The sequence below is a fragment of the Nasonia vitripennis genome, assembly GCF_009193385.2.
Source record: "Nasonia vitripennis strain AsymCx chromosome 3 unlocalized genomic scaffold, Nvit_psr_1.1 chr3_random0007, whole genome shotgun sequence".
NCBI lineage: Eukaryota > Metazoa > Arthropoda > Insecta > Hymenoptera > Pteromalidae > Nasonia > Nasonia vitripennis.
The window spans coordinates 1,188,083-1,211,315 of NW_022279626.1; the positions used below are offsets into that span (position 1 = coordinate 1,188,083).

Sequence of the window (23,233 nt, forward strand, 5' to 3'; positions counted from 1 at the left end):
CCAAAAATAGCATTGGATGCATTACGTCTCCGCTCACCATCAGATCGTTGTTGTGGTAAGAGATGACAGTTTCTTCCTTCTTTAAGTAATTTCTCCTTAATAATCCATCGTGTGGTGTTGGGAAGTCGTCTCTAACTATGTGAAATTTCACTGGACTGTTCTTGATGAGTAGATAAACAGATCCTAGAGTTGGTACCGTTTCTGTCGTAATCCCTCCAAGCCATCGTACATCTTCCATATTTATTGGCATGTTCTCGTCTATGAAGCCTAATTTAACTAAATTCACCGTTGCTTCATTGTCTATAATGAATGTCATCCATGGTTTGGTGGTTCCTTCTGGCACTCTTATTTTCACTGCTATTGGTTCATCATTTTCCCAATTAAACTCTTCAGGTCCCGTGCAGTTGGCTGAACACATTCTTGAAACTCGGGCTGTTTTGTCAGGATCGTCATTACCGGTGCTCTGTGTGCCCCGTAGTTGTTCTGGCTGTTCTGATTTGGATTCTGCTTTCCTTGATTGTAGTTCTGCATCTGTTGTTGGTATTTGTGTTGATCTGGATCCTGCTGTTGTCTCTGGCTCTGGTTTTGTTCCTGGCTCGTAATTCTTTCTCCATGACGAGCCCCTTGAGAGTTTAAATTCTCTCTTTCGTTTTCATTTTGTTGGTAGTTTCTTCCGTTGCCGCCTCTCCAATTATTTGGATAATTATTATAATTCTCTCGTCTATCTGGACCACTGGGTTGATAATCTTCGCGACGTCCATTCTCGTGATTGAAGATTTGCCTTTGATTTCCTTGACCATTGTTTCTATTCCATGAGGGCCAATTGCTTCCTCCTTGTCGATTACTGTTGTTGTATCCCCGCTGATATCCTCCTCTGCCATAATTGTTGTTGTTACTATTGCCTCTTTGATAACCGTTACGATTGTAGTTGTTTTGGTAATAATTATTTCTTCCATAGTTGTTTGACGGTTCTCTTTGTTCGGGTTGATTCACGTACCCCATGTAGTCTTCTTGCTCATTTACATAACCAACGTAGTTTTGTTCTCTATGCTTTCGTTCGTCGTATCTATTCTGGCTTCTATATCCCTAATGTCCTCTATTATTATATCCATCTTCATTTCCATTTCCATTATTATAAGAATTTTGTCCATTATAATAGTTTCGAGTTATTCGTGGCCTTGAATTTAGTATGATTCTCGCCTCCATTCTTGATTCTAATCGTACAGCTTCTTCGTATGCTTCTTGTAGGTTTTTAGGTCTAATTATGTCAAATCGTTCGGATAAATTTGCAGGCAATCCTTTTATGTATATGTCAACCGCTAACATTTCCAATGGTTCCATCATTTTATCAATGTTTTCTTCTCCTTTCTCTTCTTTTAGAGCATTCTTGGCGCTGCTCAATAGTACATTCAATTCGTCATAAAAATCTCCTACTGTGTCACCTTGTCTCATTCTCAGCGTGTGTTATAATAGCTGAAGTCCCTCCCTGGACCAAATCTTTGTTTTAAATGTTTGATTAATTCTTCTACTGTTGTTATAGTCTTGTTATTGAGACTCTTCTTTGCTGGGCCGGTTATTCTCTGCAACACGTTCCGTATAAACTGTGGTCTGATGTCGTTAGTGACTAATTCATTTGCATTCTTTAAATCTTGAATGTAGTCTCTTAGCTTGGTGTGCCTTCCATCGAAACTTGGTATGCCCCTTATGCAATTCATAAGCGCAAAACTATTAGCCATTATAGCGGCTAATGTAACAGCCGTTTGATCACCCACACCGTTTTCATCAGGCATGTTGAATATATCACTTGGTTTTTTATAATTTATATAAATTATCTATGCTTCTAAATATTCTTAAAACTGTTTAATAATCTATAGCACTCTTGATACACAATATTTTTGAATCCTCTTTATTATTCTTGTTTATTGCTTCATTTTCATGCTCTGCTTGTATATCTCTTGTCGCAAACAACGATTATGGGAGAAAAATCATAACATGGGTATCGCGTGGATTAACTAAATTAAATTATACAAACGTTAAGCAATTATTAATTTTGTAAATCAAAATCCGGATAAACCTGCTCTTATACTATTAATAATTCTTAAATTTCAATATTAATAATTTTGACAATTTATTTGGTCACCTATTGTGCGTGTATGTACCCGAAATGTTTCAATGTACGATCTCAAATTCAAATCTGGCGCGCGCTCTCGGCCGCTCTCAAGATGGCGTCACACTAGAGTTTGCTTCACCCTAGTCAAGTTTGCTTGCGTCAACTGTCTGCTCGCCTCGCGTCGTGTGCCATGTATTTCGCGATAAATTGTTCACAAAGTTTTGCAATTTATAAACCGTGCGTGCTATTTCGTACTACTTCAACGAAGGTGTGAGTGTGCTATTGCCGCGTTTCTGAAAAGGTGAAAACTCGTGGCCCAGGATAGTCATCAGTGCTGTAGTCGCAAGTTACTCACAGCATCAGATAAGTTTTCTTTTATAATTTTATAATGCAGTCACTCGAGCAACTTAAGAACTGTTGCTTTGTGTAAAATTGTTTGTCTTTCTTTTTCAGCTTTCCATACAGTCAGCAGTGGTTTTACTTTTCTTAAACACTTTCAAGATCAAGGAGAACAATGCTGACTTTGTGTGACGTCACGGGTATGTTTGTGTAAGCAGATACTCTGCCACTTTGTTTCTCACTGTTTAATTATTTATAATTTATATAGTGCTTTCAATAGATTGCGCATTCCGGCTTTTTAATTGTTCACTTTAATTCAAAGAAAATGAAGGAGAACTGTGAGTCGACCCGTTTCTAGTGTGCTTTAAACCGTGTGTTTGTTATATGATTTAGCAATAATTTATTCTTTGGCGTTGCAATCTGCGTGTTTAACAATAGTGAACTCAATCTATTCTCGATAATGCAAAAAAACGTTGTCAAAATCACGTTAACGTTGTTAAAACCCGTGCTTCTACACTTTAAATTTTAATAAATTTGTAATAGTTGTTTAAAATCATATAAGCTTTGTTGTTTATACACTTTCTAATTTGCTCTTTATTCTTTTCACAAAATACAGTTAGTGATCAATTCTTTTGTGTACTAATTCTATGGGAAATTGTCGCGCCTCGAGGTCAATTGTCGCTTTTTGTTAATAACTACGGTTATTTATTACTAGTTTTCCAATGAGAAAGGTGAATTTAAGTCTAAACCCCTAGTTTATGCTTTAATTTGTTTGAAATAATCAATTTTTGTGAATTTGACCGGAAATACTTTGCTTAAATTAAATCACACAACTGACTCTCATGCTCGCATCCACCTTTGACTGAATGATTTTAACTTTTTCAATTGAAAATTGTCACACCTCGTTTTAATAATATTTCCTATGATCTGTTTATTAATTCTTTGTGCTTTTGCACAAACTTATGCTTGTAGTGCACGCGCAATGGGCTCCTGTATATGTAAACTTGGGCGTACTTTAGATTTGTGGGCAAATGTAACTTTATTTATAATTTGGGAGATAAATGTACGTAAACCTAATGCTCATCAATATTTATAGGGATCCAGTTGGCGTCTCATCACCAAATTTGGCTGTATCGAATGCAGAAGCCCAGTTTCTCCTTTGTGGAACCCGGAGTTCTACACTCTACGCAGCAGCCTCGTCCAGGCCCTGGCTCGACTTCTGGCGATCACTTGCCAGTGCACACTAGTGCTACTTGTCGACCAGATTTTGAGTGTTTTGGGTATTTTTGGAGCACGAGCAAGGTCCTAACGGGCCCACCCCTATGCTTATCAACCAAGTGTATTCGTGCAAAAGAAACTTGTGCAGTGTATTGAGTGTGATTTATTGCAGAGTGTTAAAGTGACAAAAATAAAAAAAAAGAAAAAATTCTAAAAAGAAAATGTGATATGTGATTTTGAATTTTGTATTTGAAATATTAAATCAGTTGTGCGTAATTACTCAAAATTTAATCAAATGTTAGTGTCTCGAGTGAAATGATTTTGATATGTATGCATTAAATAATTGTATATTGTGTATTAAGTAAATGAATGAATTTGAACTTTTGTGTGTATGCCTAGTGTGTTAAGTATCTACAATGTAAATGTGTCTGTGTGTATAAAAGGAGTAATTTTGGCACTACGCAATGTCTGGCAGGATAAGTCAAACTGCCTGTGTTTTAATTTTGTAAAGAAAATTGATGTGAAAATAGGAATTAATATTGTATTGATTATTGCGACGAAAATGTGAATTTTAAATTTATTTAAAAATTGAATTTTCTACCGAATTGTTGTGATAGTGACCCGCCTAGCGTGTGTTGTATTTTTCTTATTTCCCTTTTTCCCAAGAAAACTCGACAATTCATTAAATAGAATCCACTCTGAAAAATTATTTTAATAGTTCTATGCGTGCCACCCGATATGCACTCGGTTTGACGTCACAACGTTTTTGTCTCGCGTGCGTCTCAAATTTCCTTATGTTTTAAATCTGCTAATCTCAATTCTCGTGCATTCCTTTGAATGTAATTTCTTCTTTTATTTGCGCACTCGCGATCTCTGATTTTTTTAATTTTTTAATTTCATTAATGTGTGCGCACTTATATAAATTTTAATTTATGACTCTTTCACTCAATCACACAATTTAATACGTGAAGAAGCAAACAGTTTCGATCGACAAAAGCTATACACATCCCGGACGAGCCCCCAGTTTTGTTAGGGTAGTAATAAGTTTACCGAACTAACAAAGTAATGTTGTATGATTATGTGGATGATAACTTACTCTCCCATACGTGGGAGATCAGTAATTCGCACTGATTGTCGGCGGAGCTGTTTGCGTGATAATAAAACACCAAGGAAAATTAAATTATTAATGAGAACGACTTACTTGTGTTTGTTGACGGGGATGACCCAGAAGTTGACGATCAAAACTCTCAAATCAAGTAATCTCTTAGTAACTCAATTATTTCAAAAATTCATTTATTTGTTTTTGGAGACTTCAAATAATTTTCAAATGGAATAAGACACAATTTCGGTAAATGATGATCAAGACGGAATCACAATTAAGACCCAAACTCCAAATTAAAGACTCAGAAATATAACTATAAAATTGAACACTTGAATAGCGTCCTTACTCTTGGATCGCACACACAGGAATAAAAATCGGGGGAGGCGAAGCTTGAAGAAAACGTCATAGCTTTCTCCCACGCAGGGTCTTTACTTCTCCTCCGCACTTCAGTTTAGCCGCGCTCTCTTTCTTATTCATTAGGCCTAAGTACGGTCAACGGCTAAACTGCAGCGTCGACTGTGCATGCGCGCTTTCAGCCGAGGGAGGAGAAGTTTGATTTGGTTTAGGGTTACTTCTTACGCTCGTTAAGCATCGAATTTTCTGGATTTTTCCTGCTGTCTTTGTTTCATTAAATTTAATATTTCTGAATATTCATCCAGAAACTTCGCACTTAACTATATATATATAAGAAATTATGGCGAACCTCCGTTTGACCGTGATATACATATTTATCCAAAAACTGAAAAACCACAACAAATAAATATCCTCAGTTAACAGTTTAACCCAATGACATATCCTTTGATATTTCCTTTTGGTCATCCAGGATGATAACCTTATATAAAATGTACAAAAAAACAATATAAAATTAATAATATATTTACACTACAGTTTTATTCATATAGATTAATCATAAGTGACGATTTCAATCCTTATTTGATTTTTCTAAAATTTATCACAACAATTGATTGTTGTTGATTGGACAAGGATCGAAGGATGTCGATTATATTACTAACGAACTCACCAAGCACAATTAAGAACTGACATATATAAGAAATAATATTACCTGCCTGCTAATGTATAGGACGGTTTTTGATACATAATTTAATGTATAAGTTTTGGATAGTTCATTGTCCAAAAGATTGCACACCCGTCTGTTTTTTATTATAGAATACGAACATTACCGTCAATTTTTTTTTTTACTTAACCAACCTAACCATCAAAACAACAGGCTATTTATTAGATAGGTCACTTACGCAATTTTCGAGAAAACGTGAATCGCCAAATAAAATTTTGAACCATTTGACCATATTGTTTTAGAGATCAAGGGGCGCGGTAGCACTCCGATGGCAAGTATAATTTTTTATACACTGCGCCGTCGGGGAGCAGCGCGACCCTATTATACTTTGAACTGCTAAATAACCTAAATGCGTTTCATTGTCTCCAATAATTTCTTGTCTGATATGTCTTCGATGCTTATGTTTGAGTAATGTATTTTAAAGATTTTAATGAGAACTTTCTAATGATCATAATATTTTGCTTCAAAAATTTCTCTGTTAGCAAAATAACTATGTTCAAAAATTAATTTGCGCTGATTTCTTAAAATTTTGGTCAATAGCGATTCTCATCTTTTGAACAACAACAATACGAGATATGTCATGATAATAGATTATAAGTCTAGTAAGCTGTTTCTATTTACACATATAAAAAAGCAAGAAGTTGTTGAGTAAGGTCCTCTAAGCATTATCATAAAGAATATGTGAGAGACGAGGATCAGATTTTCTAGGCTAGAAGTTGCCATTTGTGATCGTGGATCAGTGTGTGACTATATGCAGTTGAAAGAGGCTCACGCGTCAGCAACGTGCATTGAGACTCGTGTAACGGTGTAAACATAAAACATAGCCTAAAACAGTGCGATGTATAGGAGCTTGTCGGTGTATGGGTATGAAGACTCGCTATGTAATCGAACTCTCTTTAGTTAGTCTGTGTGCGTGGTTATACTTTTGCTGGAGAGCCCTCGTGCTTCCGATAGTGTACAGCTGGACAAGAATTATAATGTGTCTAATAAGCCCTGAGAGTGCCACCCAGTTTGGTACAGAGTAAACACAGCAGCGTGCTCTATATCAATTGGGAACGTCTCGGAACCTTTGGGTCACATCGATGGACTGAAAATTGGACACTGGTCAATCGCTCTAGGATATGCTGACTGCGACATGAGATTGCGATACACAAAGGCAGAGGAAACAGCTCTTCAATGAGTAAGATCACGATTGTTCTGTTCTTTCGCAAGCTCATACGCTATTGTTTTCCCAAAATTAGCCAAGGACTACAATGTTTTCCTCTTGATCTTCCGCAGCTAAGAAACAAGTTCGAGGCGGGATGCGACTGTGTCAACGATCTCACCGAGTTCGGGGACGAGAAGAACCACTAGGACGCGAGGAAGCAGGACTAGACACATTGAAAAATCACACCGACATAGTGGACTGCGATATCAAGAACGAGACCAGTAGTGTGATCAGCGGCCCCTTTGTATAAGCTCGTCTTCAACTTAACGAGTTTTGACCGCTCAAGCTTGACGATGACCCCATTGATTGCAAAGACGACCTTTACGGCTAATGCTGGTTGTTCGACTCGTACCGTAGCCTTTCTAAGCATTAACTATATACTCTTCCTCCGAGACCTCATACGTTCGTTCCTCCAAAATAAACAAAAAATGACCAACAAGATCTACCTTTCTCTGTTACAGCTCTTTGAATCTCGACATATCTGCACATATCATCGTTACAGCAGAATTAGCCACGGCTAGGGAGCGTAGCACCGGCGATCGCAGAGCCGCTTCGACGTTCAGCAGGCGTCGCTTTGCGCTTAAAATTAAGCGGAAGAAGTTCGCGTGACCGTGCTCGAGCAAGAGCTGCAGCAGCTGCCGGGCGGCGCGTCAGACAATCCATGGAGATCGGCAGCGGTGGAAGCCTGAGCATCCTCAAGCTTCGCATACCCGTGACACCTGACGAAAGCCCATACCACACTGTTACTGTTTGCCAAGTATACAGTAACAATATTTTACTACATAGTCACGTTGGAACCATGGTAAACAACCGCGTTGCAGTAGCATTTTCTTGACAGGTTGTTTGCGTGGAAGCTATTTCTTTAGAAGTTTGGTTAAACTTATTATACGAGTGTGAAATCGGTTTGAAAAAAACCTCTTACAAGGTAAACGTAGGCAACTATAAGTTATGGCTCCATCCTCACAAATCTGATATATCTTTGTATGATGATTCTTAATTCTTCTTCAAAATTTACGAAATTCTTAAAAGAAGTGTCAAATGTTTGTAGCTTAAAAAAGTTTCTCCATATATTCTCATAAATATATACGTTAATGAATGTAGTGAAAATAGTTTTGAATATGTCAAGCATTAAAGATCAGCAGGTAAGCTAGAATCAATCATAACTAATAGTTATGAAAAATAAGATAGTTGCACTTTTTGAAATTATTATTATTTTAACTCACACTTGCCGTACCGTCGTCTTATGGTTGATCGATGAAACACTCAAATTATTGGTTTTGAGGTGTGCCTTAATCTGTTAAATGATACGAATTAAAATTAGGACATTTTTTATTATAATCTAAGTTACAATATAAGTTTATTGTAAAGAATAGAATTTTAATATTGCGGAATCGGCTGAATTTTTCTTGTAACAACTGAACCTCATCAAACAATCAAGTTTTTTAGTAAATATGCACGTATGATGTGTATGACGATTAGTAAATATTATGCACATCGTAGACTATAAGACGACGGTACGGTAAGTGTGAGTTAAAATAATAATTTCGAAAAGTGCAACTATCTTATTTTTCATAACTATTAATTATGATTGATTGTAGCTTACCTGCTGATATTTAATGCATGACCTTTTCAAAACAGATTTCACTACATTCACTAACGTATATATTTATGAGAATATATAGAGAAACTATTGTAAGCTACAAACATTTGAGAATTCTTTTAGGAATTTCGTAAATTCTTAATTATAAATAAAAAAAAAACATATTTGCCATATTTCTCTAAAAAGATTATCATTTACAGCATCCGACACATCTGGACTAATCTTACTGTGTTTTTGATATATGTATACATATACTTTATTTCTAATCAACTACCAAAAAAAAATCACATAAATACAAATATTTATCATTATTTTATACCTTTATATATAATTTATGTGAAATGTTTCATGATTCAGTCACTTTTTGTGAATCATTCTTTATCGAAAAAGTGTACGTGTGAGATTCACTCACCTTGCGTTTGTCAACGAGATTCTCTAAATTCACCGCGGAAAAATAGTGAGGGTTGCACTTTCGGTGACGCGTCGGCTATCGCGTCCGACGCATTAGAAAACCCCGTTACAATATTTATATATATATATATATATACACACGCGGTACGCGGTTCAGGGTAGAGTGTCTAAAGGCTGCCTGTATGAATGAGAGAGTGCGTGTGTCTAACTGCGTCGTTTATTATTTTTTTTTTTGATTGAACGAGGAGAGATGAGCAGTGGCTGCGACGAACAGAAAGGACAATGCGCGTCGACGACTCGCGAGTAAGAGACGCGAGGAGACGACGAGCAACGTTGGCGCAGCAGCAGCGACCTTTCACCTCGACAGGGCGCTTAAGTCGGCCCCGTGCACCGTAAGACAAGCGATGCAGGTGGCTGAGCCCTCCGTGGGGTCTACCTACGTGAGCGTCTGATGCAGCAGGACCAGCGTGTTGGCAGCTCACCCGCACGAACGTGAGGAACAAAAACTACAGCGTCTCGCGTTCGTAGTGACAGATGCCACCCGAGTCAAGGATCCCGACGACGAGGCATTGGGAGTCTACGGTCAAGAGTTTTCTTGGTTGTCTGCGAGTGAAAGGCTGCCTGTGTGTTGCGAGAATTTGAATTCCGCAGCTATCTACTCCGACATTGTATCCGCGGGGATATCTGCGCGAACCGATAGTATTGCGAGCAAGCGGGCTGGCGGGCCGCGACGCGTTGACCAATTAGCGCGCACGCGGTGCGGCGGCTAGGGAGAGCAGAGTGGTGGCCGCGAGCGCTCGAGCCAGCACTCGCCTTCCCGGCTGCTCCTGATCGGACGTGTTCTTGAATTCGACTTCACCCAGTGCTTCAGCTCAACATGGCATTCAAGGAGGATTTAAGGTCAGTGAATCGTTTCCCTCTTTCCTAGTTGGATCCGTCTCGTGGATGAACGGCAGTTCCACGTTCGGTTTTGCAAACGAATTGGTTATCATGCGTGTGCGTTGGTTACCTCCGGATTGCTGTCTTTATCTCCTTATTTCTTTGTCTTGTGTTCCGTTCGAATAAAGGGTTGTCTTATTGTATGGGTTATCTTCTCGCGTAATAAATAAAGGGTAGAGTTAAGGATTTTGTGAAAGCGCAGAAAAATACTTGGCACCGAGGCATAAGGTGGTCGGGCAATCTTTGGATAGGTCGTTCGGCGTTTGCGGAATTCGCGTGCGACATAAGTGTGTGACTGAGTGAGAGACAAAACGTTTAATCTAGTGTGTTATCTTCTGGTTGCTTCTTGAGCCTTGAGACGCGCGCGAGTCACGTGGAATATCTTTCGTGTACGGATATCTGCTTGTTAAGGTTGTCTTTGTTTACGGGTTGTCTCAATAGGTTGTGCGAATCTCTAGTAGAAACTGTAAGAATTTAATTTAAATATAAAGTTTCGTCTAATATTCCACGTGTTTCTATTATCCAGAACCACCTTTTCTCCTTACAGTTCTCGAGGCCGCAGCTAGCTCAAACCTCGCGCAAAACCTCGCACCAGGATACAAAGAGTCGCGAGACTCTGACGCTCACGGGGAGCGTCTAGCGCCACCGGGTTACTTTCCATATCTCGGGCGAGAAATTTCACCGTAACTTAGGTAGCACGAAAACCCTAGTTACAATATATATAAAACTATATATTTGTATAACATATATTTTAATATTATAGTAAACCTATATAATACATTAATTAAAGTATATAATTTATCGTAATGTTTATTCAAAACATCTATTTGATTATAAGTTACGGTTTATTTAACAAAATTTATATTGTTTAATATTAATTTATCTTTCCCTACTGATCAACTCATGTAAGTGCTCTTTACAAATAACTGTTTGCAGCATCCCTTTCCTCTGGACCAAATCAGCAGATTACATCTTGTGATATGCGTGTGCGTCTTTTCATATTTATAAACACATAGCTTTTGAAGAAAGATCATATCTGCGCAATATAATGACACCGGACGAACTGTACACATGAATACTCCACACAAACGTATTTTCCTACACGACAAAATTTTACACAGATATTTTCTGCACAGCTATTCTTCACCTATTGTTATAAAATTCATCTGACAATAGGTTATGTGATTTTGTAGAGTTTTGCAGTGTAGTAAAACATTAAAAATTCGGTGTAGAGAATGTCGGAGTAGACAATATCCGTGTAGGAAAATATGTTTGTGTAGAGTTTTTATGTGTAAAGTTTGTTCAATGTCAGTAAATTATTAGCATCAACCCTTTGATATTGACTAAAACTGTAGATTACATTTTGTATGCATGAAACCATACAGCATTCATCATTTCATATTCACAAATACATAATAGCATACCTGCACAAGTAACTATTTGCAGTATCCCTTTCATCTAGACCAAATCTGCAGATTACATCTTGTAGTATGCATAAATGCATTCAGCATTAGTCATTTTGTATTCACAAACAAACAGCTTTAAAGGGAAGATCATATCTGCACAAAAAATGATTCGCAACATCCCTTTCATCTGGACCAATCTTAAAATAATCTTCATTCCTCCATGTGTATACACACACACACACACATATATATATATATATATATATATATATATATATATATATATATATATATATATATATATATATATATATATATATATGTATGTGGGTGTGTAATAATAATGATATATATATATATATATATATATATATATATGTGTGTGTGTGTTATAATTTATGTCAAAAATATAAAAAATAATACATTATTTACGTCAATTTTTTTTAAATTGTTTTCACAGCTTCCAATTTACTTGGACCAAATCTTGAAAATATTTTTAGTAGGATCGTATATTTTTATCATATGTACCTGTCTATAACGTTAAAATTTTTTTTTATTATATACATCAAGTTTTGTAGAATAAATGCAAAAAAAATCCGGATAGACGAACTGACGGTCGGGCGGACATTTTTTAAGTTCTTTTATTGCTAAAAACCAAATGAAATTCGATAGATTTGACATTTTGTTTGTAAACCTTAATGATTTACCTTTAAACAACATTTCTACTTTGAAATGGATTTTATGTTTTTTACGAGTTTTGGAGGGTTTTAACAAGGGTTTTAACAGCTTCCAATCTACCTTGCCAGTTTCTATATTTCGCCTTGACAGTACAAATATTTACTTATGACTAATAAAGTTGAAATCACATTAATAAGGACTGCCACTTGTGTAATATGAAAATCTATTATTGCGGGTATTTTTGAATTTAAGCAAAATATAGTATTTATTATCATAGAAAAATTACTCAATATTTTAGTTATTTAATTTGGGTACATTGTGGTACAGAGCAGGATAGTAGGATGAGGTAAATTCAATAAACACTATTCTTTTTATGTTTAATAATATATAAGGGGCACGAAGCCTTTATTCACTTTATTTATCAAAATTATGTCGTATGCTTGATGCAGATCAGTATACGAGATTACTAACTCGTATAAAGAACAATGTTACACGCGCACTTGTGGCAAGAAAATAATAATTGACTGAAATATTTACGCAGTGCGAGAAAATAGTGCGAGCAAGAGAAACAATGCCAAAGTTTTTTAGATGCGCACTACTCGTACCGCGGCTCCTATAGGTTATCCGATATTCCTAGCTGCTGATGTAGAGAAAATATTATTATGTTATTACACTTTGATGATATGTTGGTTATGTGATGATAGAATAAGTTACGTTACAAATGACTTTTATATAAGCAGATCGTTAAGCCTTGCCTGTGACACACGCGTTTCCCTGGTTTTCAACAGGTCATACAGATTGGACAAACTGTTAGTATTAATTGAAAAAAGACGCGAATGTTGTGAACAAATATTGAACAGAGATTTTAGAATGACTTAGGAAAAAATACACGTAACACACGCGCTGATGGCTACGATTGCAATGATCTTATGCGTAGTAGTTGTTATGTGCATAACAATGTTAGAGCGAGGTAATTAATAACTTTGAACTTTTGTGCGTCCTAGGACAACCTGGTGGAGTTTGACGTAGTGAGCCCAGCTGGACGGCATATAGCGGTATTTTTACGTCCCGTCGAAAGCGAGTTAAGTGTTAAAAATTTTTGCAAGGAAGATCCCTGGGTGCACTGGATTAGTGGAAATTAAAATAATGAATAAAATATACTCTATTCCTGTGCAGCATCTCACTGGATTTGCCGCACTAACAGGAATATTAGCCTTCTTTTGGACAGCATGGAGTACGCGGCATCTACTGACATCTTTATAGATAGCTTATGCATATACGCAACGCTGTTACTGAGTTTAATTGCGCGCAGACGCGCCCGAAAAAACCCGAGCGGCACAAGTCTGTATGCGCGCGCGCGAGAGAGAGAGAGAGAGAGAGAGAGAGAGAGATTTTAGATTTAGATTTATATGTTTTTATTGTTGTACATTATGTTGTACATATTTAAATATAGTGTGAAGAGTAAATGGAATGAGGTGAAATGAGATGGATGGGTGTGTATGTTTGTGTGTTTTCCAATTTAAAGAAATATGATTTAGCTGTTTGTTTAAAGTGTGATATGGATAGTGTGTTGCGAAGGTGAGATGGTAGGCTATTCCAGAGGCAGGAAGCACTGATGAAAAATGAGTTCCTCAGCGTCTCCGTTCTGAAGGACGGGATGTCCAGGGGGGTCACCTCACCTCTTATAGGCCCGAGCGCGACGTGGAAATCAAAATAGGCTAATAGGTAGATAGGTACGGAGGTGTTGAACATTTTCCTTAGAAAACAGGCCATGAAGTATTTCCTACGTCCGGCGGTGGTAAGCCATTGCAACTCACGCCTATAAGGGGAGATGTGCTCGTCCCTCCTTACACCGTAGATATAACGGATCCCCGTGTTGACAATTCTCTGCAGCCTCAAGTCAAGTTCCTGTGTCAGGTCACAGTAAGCCAGTGAACAGTAATCGATGATGGGAAATAGGAATGCTTGCACCAAGTGTTGGCGCAACCTGAGGTTAGTACTCTTCCTAAAAAAATAGAGACGGTACATTAAAGAGTGAGCACGTTTACAAACTTGTATAATGTGCTCTTTCCACGTGAGTTTGGAGTCTAGCACCAAACCCAGATTGCGCACCGATGATTCGTAGTCGACCCGGGCTCCCTCTATATTTATATAGGTGTTAGCAGTAGTAGGTAGAACATTTATATAGTAGGGGGAGCCCAGGACGATTGCTTTAGTCTTAAGGACATTAAGTTTAAGACTATTTGATGCAGCCCAGCCCATTATCCTCTCGGCGTTAGCACTCATCCTGACAGAGCAGGAATCAAGCTCCTCGAGGTGGCATTGGCTGTAGATCTGCAGGTCATCCGCATAGATTAGATGGGACACATCTGAATCTAGGCAAAAACCAATATTATTGATGTACAACGCGAACAACAGGGGGCCTAAAACTGACCCTTGTGGAACACCGGTGTTTAATGGTAGAAAAGTTGAGAGCTCGTTGTTGTCACCAATGACGGCCTGTTCTCTCCCCGTGAAAAGAGAGAGGAAGAGAGCGAGAGAGAGAGAGAGAGAGAGAGAGAGAGAGAGAGAGAGAAAATTTCTACTGTAAAATAGATTTAATTTTTTTACGTGTTTTGGAAGGTTTTTACAAAATCGACCAAATATAAAATTTTAATATAGTGTGTAACGAGGAACAACGTCCCTCGCCACGCCGATAATCGAGGCAGAATAGAGTGTGACGAAATAAGGCAGCATTAGCTCGACGTACAGAGCGCGCGCCTAGAGATTTCGGGAGCGCCGGATCGATTCTCGGTCCCGGCGTCTCCTTGTGTGATTTTCTCCACTCACGTCAAAGTCTCACCCCGTTACAAGTGTAGATTATTATAAGATATCATTAGTATAATAAAGTACGCAATTTACCTTGCCGGCTGCCATGCTACCGTGCGCCCTAAGAAATATGGCCTATATTACTACATTAATATACTTTTTCATTCAATCTTATTAACCTAAATTTTTATATTAGTTTACAATTAAATTGATAGTATTAAATAATAAATAGACGGACCTGACATAGTAACTTTGATAAACGCGCCATAATATGGCAACAGATCCAGTGTTAAGTATTTTAGAGAACCGAGTTAAAACAATCACAATGTCATACATTTGTCGTATGACTATAACAACCAATCAAAGTAGTTTAATTATTATGGCATTAACATTGTAACGGGGTGAGACTTTACTCAACAAATCAACGTTGAATAACTGAATCGCTATCCCACGCTGCGGCGGAGACCATCTCGTCGCCAGCGATCAACCCGCGTTGCAACGCAGCTTACTATGTTGCTTTCTCTCTCGTGGACTATGCACCGCCTGCGCACCGCGTGCGCGGCTGCTCAGATGCGTTAAAGTTGCGTTATTAACGCCCGCGTAGGCGGCGGTATTCGCGGGGAGGACGTAAGGAAACGGACGTTTGCAATCTAGGTCGGCAAATAATAACCAAAGCACGTAAAATAATAAATCTACGGTTATATTTCAATCCGTGATAAAAACGTGATATTACAAAATAATAAATGCAAGTCGCTAACAAATTTGCGACTCGCCGCGACGCCGAAATACTGGCGCGCTTACGCGCGTATCGCTGAGAAGGTCGCGCGCGATCACCCTCGCACGGGTGATATACTCACACACACTCGCTCTACAGACACTGCGCGCATTCGCCAACCTTCTCCTTCGGCTATCACGACCCTGGTCCCGTACAGGCTCTCACGGACGTTGCGATGGACCGCAGAAGCAAGGGAGAACAGGGTGGCCGGATCTCGTGCCGCACTCACACACAGGGAAAGGCTGGGCACAGCACTTATCGCGAACGCCGAGATTCCGAAAAAGTCTTTCGAGCGAAGTCGCGTCAGGTAACCGGTGTTTACCTTTCGCAGGCTGAGAACTATCTGTCCTGTATTCGCAGGACTAGCCCGCGCGCTCGCTCGTTCTCTCTCTCTCCCTCTCTCTCTCTCTCTCTCTCTCTCTCTCTCACACTCTCTCTCTCGCCCCCGAATTCGCGCGTGTTTATTGTCACGCGCGCAACTCTATGTTCTCTTGTCACGGCGCAGCGGTACTCATACCGCTACGAGTTGGCCGCGGTGCTCAACTCGTTATAACATCTATATTATATCCTGCCTTTTTTAAGTTAATTCATCTCATCGTCAGATCTCGATGTGAAGAACATCTAAAAAGCTATAACCGTCACCATGACGAACATTTCGCAATTTCCCATTAATCCTCTATAGTATGTAGTTGTGTCTTGACGTCAAATTTAGTCCTTTTTCTCTGATGTTTTGTCCGTCGTAAATAACAGTTAAACCCCTCGGTATTATGTTTAATACATTACATCGCTTAAAAATAAATATATTTTTTCAATAACTACATAATATTACTCAATAACAATACATTCTTCGAATTTAATTTAAATTTAAATAATAAGTATTATGCTTTAATGTTATGATGTAATTACTTTTGATTTTAAAATAAAATTATATTTTAATAATGGTATATTATTTTATTATTGTTTGTGTTTCATATTTCTATTATTATAAATTTGTGGAATATATATGTATGTGTGTGTATATATATATATATATATATATATATATATATTTATAAGTTGAATCAATATTTAAATATAACGAGCGAGCGTTAGCGAGTGAGTTTTTAGCTAGATTTTATTATTTTACCTATTTTTTTTGCTTTAAAGAATATACTGGAAATCAAAAAATACGGTCCAAATTTTGTGCAGGGATATATATTTTGATTTATTTTGTGCATAGATCTCTGCAGAGATTTCTGCACATATCTCTGCACATTATTTTGGTATATATGGAACACCCTAATAACTATAAGATTTATGATAAACCATCAATTTTATTGTAATAGTATTTAATTTAGTACCATACACATATTCTTGTATTAAATATGTAATGTGTGTAATAGTATATTACGATATTTTATGAAACAACGCGCATAAACCGAGATTTAGCGAGTGCATTTTTGCAGTGTGTGACTTGAATCGAGGTTTATGCCACGGCGTATCATAAAATCATTTAATAATATTCGTGCCATTAAGAAAACTTACCGTTTCACATGTTTTGTAATTTAGCGATATTTAATTTAAACAATTTTCCAGTTATTCTCTCAAAAGTGTTAATGATACAGGAAATCTTAAGCAAATGAATAACAAGGATTCATATAATAACAACGATGTAGTAGAGAATGATAACAACTTCACTTCGTTGGAAAATAGAAAAAATGATAATGAAATTGACAGAGATCCATTTGAGAACAATCTATATGAAGGAAGAAATCAGGTATTTTACAATATACTTATAATCAGCAAATATGATTGCATTCATAATTTTTTTTCCAATATTAATAAATAATAATTATTCAAAATATTATAAATTATAAAATGTCTCCACAAAAAAATACCCTGCAGTATATTTAGTCTAGGCACTATAGAGAGGTCCCCGTGGCCGATTGAGGTCCTCTAATTCATCAAACTTTTTCTTATGAATTCTGATCCGCTGATTACGAATTTTTAAGGTGATATATATATATATATATATATATATATATATATATATATATATATATATATATATATATATGAGTGTGTGTATGTGTGTGTGTGTTATACCTATCTTGTAAGCCATTGAAACCTTAATAGTGAAAGTAAGAGTTCGATCCGGACTAAGACCACCAAAAAATTCATAGAGATACCTTTTTATAGGGCACCCACCCGTCCGATCTGGACGACAACGCTCAAGATCCGCTTAAGGTAGCGGCATTGTAACAGCGAATTTAAGTTATAGCAATATAAAAATAATCTCTGTGTATTTTGTATGTCTATAGATATTATAGCTTTTTCCATAATTTTGTAGACATATCTATAGATATACAAAATACACAGAGGTTTTCTTTTATTGCTATAACTTAAATTCTGCGCTTTCGATTTCTATAAAAAAAAATAACAAAATTCTTTTGCAATAATAATATAATATTTATATCATGGCGCGTGAGGAGAAAGTCCCTCCGGACCCCGGCTCTGATATTTACTATAAATGTCATCCAAAAATCTTTGTGTCATATAAAAGCTTTAGCCAATCATGGATTATACCTACTGCCTTGTTAGTAATTTCCGTAACCTCTTTCTTTTACTTTCCTACTACCACTACTGTAATGTCATCTGCAAATCATACAATGTTGCTCCTTCAGGTAGCTCTAGCCTAAGTACTCCATCATACATGATGTTCTACAATAATGAGCAAAGCACTGACCCTTGTGGGACCACTCTGGTTATTTGATAGGTTTTCGTGTCGCTCTTTGTGTCATACAAAAAGGTTCTGCCTTTTAGGTAGTCAGACATAATCCTTCTTATGTATGCGGGTACCTCTTTTTTCGTAGTGCCTCGTGTATCTTGCCCCAGCTGGCTGAGTTAAACACATTTTTAACATTCAGTGTAATAATAGCACAGTAATTCTTGCACCTCCTTTTCATCTTTTTCCTTCTGTTGCAGTTCTAGCGGAGTCAACAACTAAGCTTATGGTATCAAGAGTAGAGCATTTTTGTGAAGCCGTATTGATATTCCGCAATTCTGCCTGGTTTTTGAATGACTTGGTCTATTCTAACGCGGATTATGCGCTCTAAGATCTTGCCCGGGGTGTCCAGCATGCAGAGTGGTCTGTATGAGAAAGCTTCTCCAGGTGGCTTATCTCCTTTTGGTAGTAGCACCGTTGCCTCTTCCGGTTCTTAGGAAACGTCTTGTTTCAATGCAATATTGAGTATGCCATCCAGGCCTGGAGCCTTGTTGTTCCTAATTCTTTTGCATGCAGCCAGTAATTCCTTTGTAGTGATAGCTGAAATGGTTTCTTCATTCGCCTCCGCTTCAGGAATAGCTGTTACTTCCAGTTGAAGGGGAAACAGTGTGGTCACAATACGATCCAGCAATTCTGAGCTTTTAGGAGGGGGGATATAATTGATTAAAAAATGAATAAAACTATTAAATATATTCAGATATAATGTGAGAAACATAAAACCATATTTATATGTGCCAGATTATCAGGTATGTTCGAAGGCCAAAATTCAGAATTTCCATTTTTCAACTACCACATACTTACTTAAGATTTGGGCTTCGAAGGTCACTTTTATACTAATAGATATGCTTTAAACACATATAGTTTCCCGATGAGTGTGGGGTTTTACAAACAAATATTATTTAAAAAAGTTGTCTGGATATTAACATAAAATTTGTTACTATTTAAAATGTTTAAATAATTTTAAAAACTGCCAACATGGCGGCCACGAGTGCGGGCCACATGTTAAGGCCAGGAAATAAATCGTTCGCGTGTCATACTAAAAAGACAAGTGGAATTATTGTGTGTATTTTTTGTGATAATATATACCACGCGAGTTGTTTTGTGAGAATTGATAAAGTAAAAACCCTAAGTGATGTGTTTATTATCTGCCCAAACCACGAGGATGTCAACCTAACCTCGAACGTAACTCAAGATCTGCTAAGCAAAGAAGTGAAAACCGTATTAGCTCAACTTAAGAAAACTACAATAAGTGAAATTAAGAATTAAATACTAAATGAACTGAATGATAGTAAAGATGGGAATGAATCTGAAAGTGAGGATGATAAACCAAGAATGGAAAATGCATTACTAAAAGAACTAATCAGCGAATTGAAAGAGAAGAACCAACTCTTAAGAGAAAAGATTAATACGGAGAAATCTATCATTCCAACGCTAAGAACGTTTTGCTGAAATAACAGCAGCTAATGAAAAAAGAGTTCAAAAACGTGTACCAAAAATTATTGTCAAAAAAATGAATAAAGAGGACAAATTAGAAAAAATTGCGGATAGAGTAAATCATTATTTAATTAAAAACAAAACAATACAAACAAAAAGAGTAATAAAAGCAAAATGAAGAGAAATTAATAATTAGCTGCAAATACGAAGAAAGTGCTGACAAAGCGATAAAAGCACTAAACAAGCTAAATAGCATATGCAACGTACAGAAAGAAGAAATGCTGAATTCGAAAGTAAGAGTTGTTGGCATAAATAATTTTGAAAATCTAGGAAACGACGCCTTAGAATCTGATATCAATGCCAGAAGTTTCAACGAAATGAAGAAAAAGAGTTCAGTCCTATACACATACAAAAATCCTAGAACTAACCTCCAAACGCTCATCCTGGAGGTAACCGATGAAATCTAGAAGAACATCAGAGAAAACAATAACAGAGCTTTCATAGGGCAAAGCTGCAGAGTCTTTGATCACATTATTGTAAAACCTTGTTTTAAGTGTGGTAGATACGGTCATAAAGGAACAAAGTGCCAGAATGAAGTAACATACCTAAAATGTTCTGGAAACCACCAATCAAATGAGTGTCAAACAAATAACTATAAATGCCCAAAGTGTCTACATAGTAATAACAACTATAATACAAAATACAATACAGAACACTTGGCATTTGACAATCACGAATGCGAAGTGTTAAAATCTAAAATAAGGAGAATGATTGAAACAACTGACTACAGTGTATTCCCTATCATTCGAAGATACCTCGGTAAAATAGAACAACAACATTACCAGACGACCGCAACACTATCAGCTGGATTATCGACTACAAGTCTGCATAGCATATACTCAGGAATAGTGAGCAAAAGGAATAACAAAGCGCATAATGGAAGAAATTGACTTTATTGAAATAAGTAATAGTGAAATAGAATATAATAACATACGGACCCTCAATAAAAGTCTTAATGATGATAACACTAAAAACTTATTATGATGTATAAATTTAAGAAGTCTAAATGCAAATTTTGAGAAATTTGAGACTTTTATTGAGCGACTAGCTAGGAAGCCAGTGATTGTAGTGTGCACGGAGACATGGAAGCTAAAACATCCAGAGTACTTTCACCTAGGTGGTTATAAGAGTTATTACAATAATAGTGTAATCAATAAATCTGACGGGGTAATGCTTTATATAAAGAATAACATATTTGAAAGTACTAGTATAGATAGACTAAAGATAATAAGCACAAATATAAAATTAATAACTGGTGAAGCTTTTAAAGTCTCCGCGATCTACAGATCACATGACTTACCAAAAACAGAATTTATCCATAGCATTAAAAAATTCATGTTATCCCAGAGAAAGATAAAAAACCATTGTATAGTGGGTGATTTCAATGTGGATATACTGGACGGTAATTTTAGTACAAAAGACATATGCGAAAAAACATTTAGCCAGGAATATATAAATAATTTTTTGGAATTCAAATATAGTCCTTGTTTCACAACGATAACTAGACCCTCCACCAACAATGATGGGGGTACATGCATAGATAACTTCTTTGTTAAGTCAAATATTATTTTAATAGATTCATACAAGTTAACAAATCCTTTCAATGATCACTACCCTCTGATGATAAATATTAAACAAGAAACTGCACAGATAAATGACCATACAGTTTCGAAACGTATTTGTAACATAAAACTAAGGAGAGAGGCTAGTATAATTGATTGGAACTCTATCTTAAGCATAGATAACCCGGATTGTGCTATAGAATCTTTAATAGAAATAATACAACACTGTGTTGATAAAGCTACTATTACAAACAAAGCAAACAAAAACAAAAAGAAAGATTCTGTACCACGCAAAAACTGGATAACAAGTGCGATATTAATCTCTTGCAAAACAAAAGAAAACTTGTATAATTTAATGAAGAGCAAACCAATGTGTCAAATTTTGAAACATGACTATATTAATTATTCAAGAATATTAAATAAAGTCATCAAAGATGCTAAGATAAAATACGATCGCGAAACCATAGAGCGAAATAGTGATAATCCAAAGAAACTGTGGAAAACAATTAAGGCTAAGTTAGGTAAATCAACTGTACAAAAAAAGGAACAAATTGAATATATATATATATATATATATATATATATATATATATATATATGACAATAACGTAAAGCTTGAAAATAAGGCGGAAATAGCAAACACTTTGAATGAGTATTTCTGTACAATAGGAGTAACATTAAGTAATCATATTGTCGCACCGGACGAAAATGAGGTAAAACTTCCAATCAGTAATAATCAATCAATGTGCATCAGACCTACGAATGCGATAAAGATACATGAAGTAATATGCTCCATGAAAAAAAAAGCAGGTGGAGTGGATGATATAAGTGTAGCGACCCTTCAAACTATAGCAGATTACATTCTTTCACCATTGGAATACATCTATAACTTATGCATTGAGAAATCAGTATGGCCTTCAGTCCTCAAGAGGGCTGAAGTTCTACCTATTTATAAAGCTGGGGTTAAGACTCTGATGTCTAACTACCGGCCGATATCCCTCATTTCAAACATTGCGAAAATCCTTGAAAGAATAATTTTTATTAGGCTCTACAATTTTATGGAAATACATAATATAATATCAGACAAACAATTTGGTTTTGTTAGTAATAAAGGCACCACAGATTGTCTAAATTCTATATAACAAACTTAATTTACAACAATTTGGATAAAAGCAAACCTGATAACTGCTTTTTTAGACCTATCCAAGGCTTTTGATACGGTATACCACAAAATTCTGCTTAAAAAATTAGAACGATATGGTGTAAGAGGGACTGCTTTAGATTTGTTTATCAGCTATCTCAACAGTAGGAAACAAAGAGTAAAAATTCCAAATTGTATGAGTGAAGATAAAACCGTAACAACTGGAGTTCCTCAAGGAACTATACTAGGACCGTTACTATTTATAATATATGTGAATGATCTACTGAGAGATATGCCAAATGATTCTATCCTGTCCTACGCTGATGACACCATCGTCATCTCGAGTGACGATACGTGGTCTAAGGCAGAGAAAAGGATGAATGAATATTTAAAAACCGTAGCGAAATGGCTAGCAGTAAATAAATTGTCTTTAAATGTAGAGAAAACGGTTGTCATGACATTTGGAAATTACTGTGATAGTGTGCCATTAACAGTTGATATAAGGCTAGATAGCAAATCATTAAAAAGAGTTGAATTCCATAAATATTTGGGATTAATCTTCGATTTTAATATGAAATGGGATAAACACGTTGATTATATTATA

At 36.5% G+C, this 23,233-nt stretch overlaps 1 protein-coding gene across 1 annotated transcript in view; it reads left to right on the forward strand.

Annotated features, from left to right (window-relative positions):
• The window catches only part of LOC103316526 (epidermal growth factor receptor substrate 15-like 1), a 480,491-nt gene that overhangs the window by 393,159 nt on the left and 64,099 nt on the right, over positions 1-23,233 (forward strand). The window contains exon 10 of the mRNA XM_031926044.1: positions 17,244-17,424. Coding sequence (XP_031781904.1) covers positions 17,244-17,424 — 181 coding nt within the window. The remainder of the gene's footprint in view (positions 1-17,243; positions 17,425-23,233) is intronic.